We start from the raw sequence: 13,724 nt of genomic DNA on the forward strand, positions 1-13,724 counted from the left end.
TCCACTGGCTAATACCACGAACGGCGTTGGATTATATACGACAGGCGTCAGTGCAGGAATTTTCACTGAAAATGTCCTGCATATGCAATTGGCAATACAACTGAAAGAGTCGACCTTCAATTATGGAACGGGCACACTTGCAGACCGGTTTCGGGCTTATTAGCCACTCATCAGTGCAAGATAGTGACCATGATCGACCTAAAGTTAATGATGGAAATAAATGGATGAATAAAGTTAATTGTGGAATATCATTGACTTTAGGTCGATGATGTTCACTATCTTGCACTGATGAGTGGCTAATAAGCCCGAAACCGGTCTGCAAGTGTGCCCGTTCCATAATTGAAGGTCGACTCTTTCAGTTGTATTGCCAATTGCATATGCAGGACATTTTCTGTGAAAATTCCTGCACTGACGCCTGTCGTATATAATCCAACGCCGTTCGTGGTATTAGCCAGTGGAGTAGTTGTTTTCTGATAGGCGTCAGTCCATTAAACCTACTGTGTAGGTATTTAGAGACTGGCTTGAACGTTTGAAGTTCATTTGCTTTAGATTCGTTTACTGCCAGTCTTCAAGCATAGCCCACTGACTTATAAGAAAGTCAATATCATTTCTTGGGGATGTGCAAAGGAGTTCAATTTAGACTTTAGAGTTTCAAGATACTTGCAGACCAATTTTTCTAAGAGAGGGTCTCTTGACTGTACCATCCATATTTATCTTGAAAAGTGCCCATAAAAATATCGATATATTTACCACAGATTCAGATATTCATGGTCGAGACGCCTGCCATGGCGAACTATTGAGAATTCCTCCACATAAAACGATTCATTTTATTGTACATTTTTCAGTGCAATGAACTGTTATAATAACTTCCGTCGACTATTAGGAAAATCGTCTCAGAAGTTTTTTATTCTGCTTACTACAGTCGTAAGGAATTTTTGCCTGACACTTTCCCGTGAATTTGTGAAAGTAATCAATAATAAAACTCCTCCTCGACTTTTCTGCCAGTCTTCTTCGGTAATATTAGATACTTCTTCTTTAACTATAGTCTATTTCAAAAGAGTGTAGAGTAATAAAATCTCATTAAGTATTCAAAAGCGCTACAGGGTGATCCGTCAATAAATTCTGTCACTTCCCTAGTCCGCATTGCAAAATTATGTCGTTTCATAAAGAGCAGGTAGGTATCACCCTGTTTTAAGGGATTTGTCCATTGTTATCGACGGATAAATACTGAGCCAGAGGCGCGCTAGTGGGATAATTGCCAAAAGAATATGCATTCATAAAAATTATATTAAAGGAAATAAAAATTTAATACAGCAGAACAGTGTTAATAAAAAATTATAAAATGTAACAATAAAATATATACGAACCGAAATCGGGAAATACTCACAAACACACACGAACGAACTTTACGTATTGAAACACTTGTGGGGACTTTAAATCAATTTATTCACAAAAACGACAAGAACTTTACTGGATACGTTATTACAATTTGACACTTGAACAATACTAAAACTGTGAACTTCCCTTAACGTTTAACAACACTCTATTTATACCCTAATTGAATGTTCTAGAGATTACTAGGTACAATTTTCGAGAACCTTCCGAGAAAATAATTATTCAGACTACCCTTAATTCTAAACCCTAACCTAAGCAAAAGTGTCACTGTCACTGATACACTGGTCTCTGTCCAGATTGCTTATCCCGCTACAGTATATTTACAATTCAATTAAATTATTCTACATCAGTATAGTCTTCATCCGAAGAACTGTCATCATCCCCTGGTATTATAATTATAGGGTCAACCACCTGATCGACCAAGTTGTCCAGTTCCCACATTTTATCTTCCTCTTTTAAAACATGCTGGATTGCTTTTTGCCAGTTTTCTGATGTGATTTCCATAATGGCTTGATCAAACAATACCTTGACATCTTTCATTTTAAATGTGGTATTGTGCCTTGCAACATATCCTTTAACTTGTGCCCATATAAGTTCTATAGGATTTAATTCGCAATGATATGGCGGTAGGCGCAGCACAGTTACTTTATACTTTTCTGCTACATCTTCTACGGCATATTTCATGAAGCGAGATTTATGTTGTTTTACTATGGCTAGTAGTTCCTTCTTTACTGAATTCGTCTCTAACTGAATACCTTTATTTGACAGCCAGTTAATAATTTCTTGCTTTCTCCAAGCTGAAGTTGGTACCTTCTCTAAGCGCCTTGAATGGTAGCTTGCATTATCCATAACCACGACCGAATCAGCTGAAAGAAATTTTAACATTTCCCCGAAGTAGTCTTCGAAGACATCCGAATTCATGTCCTCATGATAATCTCCCGTCCGGCACGACTCAAAGCTTAACAAACCTTCTTTTAAAAATCCGTCTTCGCTTCCAATGTGAGCAATTATAAGCCTCTTCCCTTTTCCCGAAGGCACTTTAATACCCGTCGAAAGGCCTTCTATGAAAGCTTGGCGAGAACTTGTTATATTTTTATCTTGCCACATTTTTTTGACTATATAACCTTCGTTTATCCACGTCTCATCAAGATAAAAAATTTTCTTTTGCTCTCTGCGGTACTGCTTTATAGTTGTCAAATATTTTCGTCTCCAGCAAACAATTTCATCACTTTCCAGTAATAGTGCCTTTCGATTGTGCTTTTCCCAGGCAAAATTCATACTTTTTAAAGTTTTCCATAAAAGTTTTCTGGATATCAAAGGAATATCGTTATCTTGGCTTATCTCGATAAATATTTTTTCAAGAGTGGGTATTTCCTTTTTAAAATAAAACGAATGAACTTTTCTTCGAATGTCACATTTGGTGTCTTCATCTAAGATTTTTATTGGTCTTCCTGATTTTCTCTTGCATGGACTTACCTGGCCTGATATCTTTCTTTCTCGCAATAATTTAAAAATCGTGGACTGTCCAATTCCAGTCATTCGGGCACATCGCTCAACACTTTCTTGCACAGACAAACTAGGGTGATCGTGTTTTATGCAATCATATACATTTAAAATTATAACTTTTTCGCAAACAGATAGCGGAGAATTTTTTACACTTCTTTTCTTTGGATTAAATGTCCCCATTTTATAACTTTTTCACTATTTCTATATCACAATATCACTGTACGTTTAATTGGTGTAGTAACAATTACTATTATAACTCGAATGTTTAAGACACCATTACAATATATTTAAACCCTTTTTCTTAATTACCTGGGTTTAATAGGTATTGCATGATTGGTGGGCAGGGTCAAAAAGGGATTATTATAATGACATGGCACCTCGGAACTAAGTGTTAACCCTTTTTTGAGAAATCATGCTCAAGTATATGAACCCAAATTGCATATTAAATAAGTTTACAAGAACCACTAAAATTAATCTTAATCTTTTTTTAAGAAATTTTACTTACCTAAATACATGTAGGTACTTAGTTTTAGACCAAATTACTTCCCAAAAATGGCCTTTTATTATTATCTATGTCTGTAATTTTTAATTTACTTTAATTATTAAGTTTAATAATCCTAAGATTTGCCTACGCCCATGGACGACAACGAAATTCAGGCAAATTTTATGACACTTCATGATTTATTACTCTACACTCTTTTGAAATAGACTATAGCTCTATTACCTTCTTATCAAATTTTGGAAAATTATTTTTACACCTGATGATTTGTTTCAATTTGTCCCAAATGAACTCGATGGGATTCTCGAACCATAGGTCTACCCTATCGTAACTGTGTAGTGAGTGTCATACCAAGTTTCGTCCAAAAAGAAAATTTGCCGTTGTTCTTGTCTATATTTAGTTATTTGTTCTGAGTATTTGTTTTGCAATTTCACTATTCTTCTGCTTTTCATAACTGTTTGACGTTTGTTTATTATTTTAAATCTTAATCCTAAATCCTGGTTTCTTTATCCAATTCTGAAGAGTTTTGTAACAGCAGCTCACGTTATGGCCGGAAGTATTCAATTTCTTCCTTATGATTTCAATTGTAGGTATCTCATTGCTTTTGTAACAGTCATATATTGTTTTTTTTTAATGATTTTATTAGATGAACATCTTAAGGTTTTGGTAATTCCGTATCACATCGCGTCTTGCGTTCATAAGGTTTGTTTTTTACTATTTTACGTACAGTTGAGAAAGGAATTTGGGTCAAAGCTGATGTTGCTTGTAATAGTTTGTTTCCCTCGAAACCAAACTTGAGATGTAGATTTTTATATACACGGAAACATACTCTCTCTGTTTCAATATTCAAATGCATCTGAATCTTATTCACTGTTATCTCTTTTTCGCATTGTTCAGTACACAGGAAAAAGTCTGCGTTGTTATCACACTTGTTATTACTATTAGTACTTGCCCAAGGACGCCACATTTTAAACAGATAACAAAAAGTTTAAGTAATTATAACTTCACCAAAATCGAATTTCAACACTCAGTTCCTGAAGTGAACATTGACAACACGACTCTTCTAACCATCCTCATATTCTATTGGTCACCGTAACATGATTTCAAATTTAATTTTATGACTCTTCAGCCAATCATAAAACTCGGTTAGTAAAAATGATCCGATACGAACCGCCAATTTTTCAGTCTACGTGAACTATATTGCAGCGGCATCATTTCTTTGTATTGGTTTTTTTGGCATTTGAGTTCATCGATAGCTTTAACTATTCACAATACCGGTTACTTCGACTATACATCTGACGGTCTTTTTCCTGCTTTTCTTGAATACCTAGTAGTATTTCACGATCTTCATTTCGGCGTAATGCGTTCATCTTCCTCTCTTCTGCATTTTTCATTCTCCGCTAGGCTCGCTTGCAAAGCCTGAAACATTTTCTTAAGCTTTTCCATTCCGTCGTTATCGACACGCCTTGTTTCCACCATAAGACAGTAAAATTTAAGTCAATTATTCCACTTCTGACACCAAATGTTACGTTTTTCCCCGTGTGTTCACCAATAATTGACTACATTGAATAATCAAACTTAACTTTATATCACTTCAAATACAACAAACACTTCAACTAAAATTAAACTATCATTCGAATGTCTACCGCCTTACTAGATCGCACTGTAACTTCCAATTGACTGTCTTGATAGGCGAGTGGATGGCGCTTATATTTGACAATCGAAGGTCCTCGAAATTCCATCGAAGAAGCATTATTCTCGCTACATCTAGAGTGGCAGCGAACATCGTACATTCGCGCTCTCTTTCATGGTTTATGGCTACCAGTGGCGGCCGACGTTACTTTCTTTAGGTCGTGATCTACAACAATACAAACATCTATACATTGATACGTACTTATAAACATTATTAAAGTATTTGTGTATACAATGAGATATGCTTATAAAGAGCGTTGATTCATCCAAAATATATTTGTTAATATTGTTTTTTTCCCACATTCTTTGAAAATGAAATGACAAATTTGTTTTAAATACACAGCACAAATTATGTAATTAATTATGGTAATTTCTTATCTTACAGATTTACAATATTCTCTTATTCAATAAAGTCAGAGTTCAGGATTTTGAATTCCAATGGAAAAGTTTCCATTTAAATAAGAAGCTTTTAGAAGATCGCCTGCATCAGAAGAAGATGCACCTCAGACATATTTTAATTGACAGAGTGATGTTGCAACATGAATTCAGAATAGAGAGCAGAAATTGTTCCTTTACTAACACACACAAACAAATATTGCTTGATTTGTTTGAACTGAGCACATCTAGATATAGTCAGGTAATATAACTAAGAGGTAAATAAAATAATAAGACAAAAAAATAACTCAATTTTCAAGGTGAGAATAGCAGCCCAATGTAAGCTATATGCAATAATTGCCTATTATCCTTATTCGTATGCAGTCCTGACTGAGCAGATAAAGAAAATTTTGCAAATGGATTCCCAGCAGTGTCACAAAAAATTCAAGGGGTGTCTGTATGTTCTGTTAGGCCCAAAAAATTCACCAATAGTCGCAAGGCATGATTGGAAATTCATTGAACAAATATGGCCCTCAATCGTGAAATCTGTACCATCTGAAAAACCTTCTATTATCAATCTGATTACAACTGCTACTAATGTAGTAGACAAATATTTCCCTACGATTGCTATCAATCTGATCATTCCACAGAGTACTTTAGATGCTGCTTACAGATTATGCAATAACATTCCCAAATGTGATTTGAGTGATTTTCAAAGTCATATCAACAATGGAGAGGTTTATCTAAGGAGGAAGTCTGATGAACGAAGAATAGCATATGAAGGTACTTTGGAATCTCTAATCGATGCCTTAGAGACTGGAAATTTGTAAGTATCCTTTGCACAAAAAAATAGAACTTTCAAATGGTTAAAAAATAGCAGATTTATAACTTTGGTTTTTGAAAATGAAATATTTTATTGTATCAACAAACTTTGTCGCAATACTGCATTCTGTCACATTTATTACCTCTGACTTTTCAGTAGTTCAGTATCCTGATAGAACCTTCATAATTGGGAAATTAGTTTGCAATGCTCTTTATAGCTACCAGAGCTTTCGCTAAAGATAATTCTCTTTTTATAGTTATAATATGAAAGAAACATACACATGGAAAAACGAATAAAACATATATTTTCATATAAAAGTATGTGTTTTAGAAGGATAGGATGCTATATAGCAGATACAAGTGGAAAACGAAGACAAAACAGTTAATGTTTGCGTTTAATCAGGGAAAGTCCTGTTTGGTTGATAGCTTGTACTCGGTACAAGTTGGAGAAATCTGGAGTTTATTCAAGTGTCCGGAGTGTAGTAGTGTTTATGTGAGACAATGTGGTCGAAATTTCCAAAAACGGTACGCTGAACATGAAAGGTCATTCAGACTGAGAAAAAATGATTTGACGTTTTCAAACCATTCCTTGGCATGCAACTACAAGTTCCCGAATATAAACGATGCGGAAATTTTGCACTATGCAAGGAAGGGTTGCAAACTCAATTATTTAGAATCCATGGAAATTCACAAGCATGAACATTGCGGGTGCAACCTGTTAAATGATCAAATCGATTTAGTTTACTAACCGGTTTTCAAATTAGCATATCGGCATTGTAACTAGTAAACAAAATTCCGGCACCCAATCAAGCTAAGTACCTCTATTATTACCTACAGGGGTACTATATAAGGGCTAATGTAATCAACAATTGTTAGTTTAATGTATAAGTATTTTTAGGTACATATTCATATTTTTTTCATTACTCTGAGCGTTTTCTACAATGAACTTCGAATAAGAAAACCTTTTATGATTATTTGAAGTATAATTTTAATAAGCAGAAAAAGAAATGATAGCAGTAATAACATCCTAAACCAGGGGTCTCCAAACTTTAAAGCCTTTGGGCCATAATGATTTTTTCAGTTTGTTCCAAGGGCCAATTTCTGCCCTTAACTATATTTCTAGACTAGGATAGTCGCAAAGTGCGTGACCTAAGCAAACTTACGCTTTTTTTGCATTTCAATTATTATTATTGTGTATTGTGAGTCTTAACGACATCTAGTGGCGAGTAGTGGTACTATGTACTATCTTTTTCAGCTACCCGCTAGGTGGCATTAGGCGTAATTAAATATCAATCAATCAATCAATCAATCTATTCATTGTAAATGAAACATTACAACGTCGTTATTTCCTTAGTATTAAAATTAAAATACATATACACAGAGATGCACAGATCAAAATAAAATAAATATATACAAAATTATCATGCACATGTAAACCTACAAGAGATGTAGTACATGTATTATTCATTTATAAAATCTTCTATTGAATAGAAACATTTTTCTATTAGGACATTTTTCAGCCAGATGGAGAATTCATTCGAGTGTTTCTTTTTTGCATAGTCTGGAATTTTATTATATAATTTTGCGCCCCAATAATCGCATCCTTGCTGTGTTTTCTTCAATCGATGAAGAGGAACTTGCAGTAAATCTTTATTTCTGGTATCATAAGAATGATTGAGTACATTTTTTGAGAACATCTCTGGATTTGCGTGAACATATTTTAGACAACTATATATATATGCACTGGGAATGGTGAGGATTCTATGTTGACGAAAAGCCTCTTTGCAGCTATCTCTATATGCAAGTGCGCATAGAATTCTGATGGCTTTTTTTTGCTGAACAAATATTTTGTTTGAATCAGAACTTGTGCCCCACAAAAGGATTCCGTAAGTTGCTATGCTGTGAAAGTTTGAAAAATAGGTTATTTTAGCCGCTTGATGTGTTGAAATTGTTTTCATTCTCCTTATACAATATATTGCTGAATTAAGCTTCTTACTCATTTTGTTTATTTGTACCTTCCAATTTAGTTTTGAGTCCAGATGTATTCCAAGGAATTTTAGTGATTTTTCCTCTGTATTGTTTTTGCTTGAAATCATTAGCCTTTGAGTTTTTTCTTTGTTCAGCAGGAGTATATTTGCCGTAAACCAAATATCTGCTTCGGCTAGAACTTGCTCTGTCTGTTGTCTTATGTCACCTTCATCTTTGCCTTTAACTAGAAAAGTTGTATCATCTGCATATGCACTTGATGCATAAACCTTGATATTTTCGAGAAGATCGTTTGTGTAGATGATAAACAGAATTGGCCATAAAATAGAACCTTGAGGCACTCCTTGAGTTACCGGAATTGTCTGAGATAGTGAATTTTTCCACCATGGAATTACCACGTTGGTTCGAGAAAGTTCTGGTTCTAGCTAGTGTATTCCGATCACCTCGAGATGGCAGTAATAATTGCATATAAAAAGGCTAGCGGCGCAACTGCGAGTTAGTCTGCATAGGAAAGACAAAAGAAGCGAAACTGTCTATTGTGAAATAAAGTAACACCCATCAATAAAAGTATTTTGATGTGACTTATTGTTTTTATGTGTGATTTGTTAGTATGGAAAAGAAGCGAAAAATCGACAGTGAATGCAGAACATTCCAAGAAAAATGGAACTTTCAGTATTTTGTGATTGAGTCCAGTAATAAGGCGCTATGTTTAATTTGTAATGAAACCATAGCTGTTCTCAAAGACTATAACATTAAACGACACTATGAATCGAAACATCTTCAAAGTTACTCAAAGTATACAGGAAGTTTGCGGAAGGAAAAATTTGAAGCTTTGAAACGCGGACTCAAATCGCAGCAATCTTTGTTTACCAAAGCGAATACTGAACAAGAGTCTTCAACTCGCGCCAGCTTTCGTGTGGCTCTTGAAATCGGAAAATGTGGCAAACCGTTCACCGATGGAGAAATGATAAAAGAATGCTTGATTGCAGTAGCCGAAGAAATATGCCCCGAAAAGGTAAATTTATTTAAAAGTGCCAGTTTGTCAGAAAACACCGTTGCTCGGAGGGTGCAAGACATTGCAGAAAATATATTATCTCAACTGTCTGACAAAAATGGACATCATGAGTGGTTTTCTCTAGCATTGGATGAGTCAACGGATGTGTCAGATACTGCTCAGGTGTTGATTTTTATTTGCGGAGTAGATAAAAGCTATGAAGTGTATGAAGAACTTCTTGATATTGATAGTATTCACGGCACGACAACTGGGGCATATATTTTTAAGGGAGTTGAAAATGCCATTAATAAAAAGAACCTTCGATGGAGAAATTTGAAATCTATAACAACTGATGGAGGCAAAAATATGTATGGTAAAAATAAAGGAGTGGTTGCACTTGTGTCAAAGGCTGTAGAAAATGACGGTGGTTCAAAACCATTAGTCTTACATTGTATCATTCATCAACAGTTCTTGTGTGGAAAATGTTTGGATATGTCTGAAGTTCTAAAACCAGTCATATCAGTTGTCAACTTCATCAGATCCACTGGACTGAATCACCGACAATCTCGCGAGTTTATTCAACAGATTGGAGAAAATGATTTACCATATCATAATTCCGTACGCTGGCTTAGTTGCAGAAAAGTCCTTAAGCGCTATTTTGAACTTCGAGCAGAGATCGAAATTTTTTTAAATGAGAAGCAGCGCCCTTTTGCCGATTTAGAAAATAGTGAATGGATGTGGAAGTTAGCCTTCTATGTCGATTTGACAAATCATATGAACGAACTGAATTTGAGATTGCAAGGAGAAAATCAGCTTATCCCTGATTTATACACCAATATCAAATCCTTCAGGCAGAAAATAATACTATTTCAATCACAATTACGTAAAAAAATGTTTCACACATTTTGAAACATGTGAAATATTCAGCCACACTACAGAGACTGAATTTCCCGCCAATTTTGCAATCGAAACTTTGAGTGCTTTGAAGATAAATTTTGATACTGGTTTTTCAGATTTTGATGTCATTGGGAATGAAATTAAGCTTTTTCAAAATCCTTTTGATTCTGACATTGAAACCCTGGCTCCGGAAGTCCAAATGGAAATTATTTATTTACGGTGCAGTGATATGCTCAAGAACAAATGTCAAAATTCATCTTTGTTGGAATTTTATAAGAGTCTTCTACTGGAACAATTTGATAAATTGCTTAAATTTGCTTGTGGGTTGTTTTCTGTTTTTGGTACTGCTTACTTTGTAACGGCTAGTTTAGCGTTACAACAAAATGAGCATGACTATTCAGGAACACCCTGTACTAGCCATTGAACAAAATGAATTTGTGGTTGTCTACTGACAGTTGAAGATTGTAGGAAGTTCGGCAAGCAAAACATTCTACGCACTCCACAAAAAGTGTTAAATGCCAGGGGATTAAAAAAACAACAAACAAAACGAGTTCTCGAAGTTTGAACGAGAGAATAAGTCGAAAAAGTAGCGAACGGTTCACGAAGAATTTGAAGTGATTTCTTTTCATCCAAGTTTTGGGATTTTTCTTTGCTGAATCTTATGTTACACTAGTTTTCATGTTTTCTTGTGTAGATACGTTATAAACGTATTCGTGACATTTGGTTGAAAACTAGTACCTTGAGAGGGATTTACATTCGCTGCTTGTTCATACAAAATCGTAAGTCGAAGATTTTCATACACAATTTTCTTGTAACTCGAAACCGAACGTTTTCAGGCAGCACTTTCCAACAAAATCGAGAAGCTGCCGAATTTCATATATGATCGTAGACCCTCATCAAAAGAGGTAGTTTTACTCTTATTAGTAATTAAGTAATAGGTTTCAATTTATTTTATTGTGCATTCTAGGGTCTTACTCAAGGGTCTCACTCTAGGATCGTACTCTTACTCTTAGTATTGAGTCAGTCTCAGACAGTTGAATCCGTGACACAATTCTGATGTACCTCGATGAATTTGAATGAAATACCTTTTGTGCAGTTGGATTGGAGAGTGCAGTAATGCTGTTCACCCGCCGGTTACCAAGTTACATCTGAACCTGAATCCTGAATTATGTGACAGATAAGATGCATGATATTTGTTTGTGACTGTAGAGAAAACATATGTATTTATGATACTTACATTTATATCTATTATATAATTCTCCATATTCAACTATACGACATCTTACCACTCATTACGAATTAGCCTTAAAGTGTAAGCTTCACGTGCGCACGTTGAGTATATATATATATATATATATATATATATATATATATTTTTTTATAGCTACATCACTAACCCTATTTTGACTGATAGGAATTTCATATGTGGTAAACTCAGAAGTAATCTCGAGTATGATACAATGCTGTAATCAGTATTTACTCGTTACTATTAGAAATTAAACTTCTTCACTCAACTCACTCATAAATTAGAACCTTGAAGAATTTCAGTGTACTTATCAATAATATTAATATACCTATTTTTTTGTCATCCAAACATATATCCTTTTTTTAATTTTTTTTTCTTAATAAATAAGTGGTTCAAGGTGAAGCTTGCTATCTGTCTCTCCCGACAAATCATCATAGTCTTTCCAAACCAAATAAGCATAATTGTACTTATATCCAAGTTTTCAAAGTATAGTACAGGACGAAATCCAAAAGAACTGAAGGTTCCCCAGTTTGAACCTGCGAAAATAAACTGGTGGCGCCCCCTAGCATTTTCTTATATTTTATTATTTTTTTTTTTAAACCCAGCCTACTCTCCGACTGCGCGCCGTGCATTTTTGGTTTTGCAGCGCGTTAACGCATTTCGTCCTGGGAAAGCTGTTGAAAATTAAGCCGTTGCAACTTGTGTGAGAAAACGTTTTCCAAAATGAAGTACACAAAGAATGTTCACAGATCTCAATTAACCGATGAGCATCTTAAATCTCTTTTGATAATTGGTACAAGTAAAATTGATCCATAACTACAAAGTATTGTCGGTGGAAAATCACAATTACATAAATCTCATTAGTGTTTTTGTTTTACTGTGATTCATTTCAATTATTTGTTAGTTATTAATATGCTTAAACTTAGATACTTAAGTTAAGTTTTCTTTGTCATCATGTCTGTTAAGTTTTACCTTGCAAGTAAATGAAACCGAGTAATTATCATTCTGTGTTTTCTTCTTCAACTTATCACAGCGATAGTAACAACAATTAGGTAATCATTGGCTGTCACGGGCCAGATTGATGACAGTAAATCATTGGCTGTCGCGGGCCGGATTGATGACACTGGCGGGCCGGATTTGGCCCGCGGGCCGTAGTTTGGAGACCCCTGTCCTGAACGAACACTATAATTTTAATGAAAATTGAAATGAAGTAATTTATATAGGTACCCAAAAAAATTATTGGCGCAATAAATGTTCGAATTGGAGTCCTTCCATTTCGGGGACATTTTTAAACTCGGTTTTTCATATTATTTATTGCCCTTAATATACTTATTTACTGCATTGTTGGGAAATCACTCAAAATGCTCAATCTCGAGTCTTCCACATTTTCTATCTCTCTGCCAGCATAAATCCTATTTTTCCATGTCCCCCATAGAAAATAGTCCAAAATAGTAAGATCTGGTGATCTTGCATACCATCTTATTGTCCCATTATTTGTCTCGAAATAGAAGAGCTCCAATTCGAACATTTATTGCACAATTAATTTTTTTGTGTATATAAATTGCTTAGGTACTTCATTTCAACTTTCATTATAATTATAGTGTTCGTTTCGGATGTTGTTATTGCTATCATTTTTTTTTCTGCTCATCAAAACACATGTAATATATTTTTGTTGTAGATATGTTTCAGATAATTATAAAAGGTTTTCTTATTCGAAGTTCATTGTAGAAAACGCTCAAAGCAATGGAAAAAATATGAATAGGTACCTAAAAATGAAAAAAAACTCTCTAAAAACTCTACGGTACATAGGGAGATGTGAAAGTTGCTATTGTCTTTTCATTCAACTCAGGCAACCAATTTCCAGGGCCGTAATTTAAAAGTGAATAATTCACACAATTATAATAGAATATTACCGAAAGATCCCGAAATATAAAATTGAATTTAATTTCTCAGTATGAAGTGAACGTTTACGATCCAAAAACTACAACAAAAAATACAGGTCCATATTTAAAAGTTCAAAGATGGGGGTGGCCAAAGTCAGATGACACCCTGTATAAGAGATTCATGGATATATTCTGAGAGCCCACATCAAGTGCCAATAGCAAAATGTGGACAGATTTTCAATATATCTGCGAATAAAGAAAATATAGGCAAAAAAGTAATTTGGGATTTTTTTGTTTTTCCTGTATATCTCTAGAACCAAAAGAGCTATAATCGATTTCTTTACATCATTGAATAGGTCTTTTGAATACGCAACTTTCCCAAAATTTAACCGACACTCCATCTCTTATCGTTTACGAGATCCCCATGTA

At 34.6% G+C, this 13,724-nt stretch overlaps 1 protein-coding gene and 1 long non-coding RNA gene across 2 annotated transcripts in view; both read left to right on the forward strand.

Moving 5' to 3' along the window:
• LOC111506471 (proteasome activator complex subunit 4) overlaps positions 1-13,724 on the forward strand; it is a 98,907-nt gene that overhangs the window by 53,804 nt on the left and 31,379 nt on the right. Inside the window, exons 12-13 of the mRNA XM_074186687.1 lie at positions 5,478-5,729; positions 5,788-6,293. Of these exons, the coding sequence (XP_074042788.1) occupies positions 5,478-5,729; positions 5,788-6,293 (758 nt within the window). The remainder of the gene's footprint in view (positions 1-5,477; positions 5,730-5,787; positions 6,294-13,724) is intronic.
• On the forward strand, positions 10,943-11,441 carry LOC141487565 (uncharacterized). Its single transcript, XR_012468446.1, has 2 exons — positions 10,943-11,071; positions 11,134-11,441. It is a non-coding gene; the product is annotated as an uncharacterized lncRNA (long non-coding RNA).

This window comes from Leptinotarsa decemlineata, unplaced genomic scaffold (genome assembly GCF_025532065.1).
Source record: "Leptinotarsa decemlineata unplaced genomic scaffold, Ldec_3_MD MMD2_P_RNA_scaffold_4, whole genome shotgun sequence".
In the NCBI taxonomy this organism is placed as follows: Eukaryota; Metazoa; Arthropoda; class Insecta; order Coleoptera; family Chrysomelidae; genus Leptinotarsa; species Leptinotarsa decemlineata.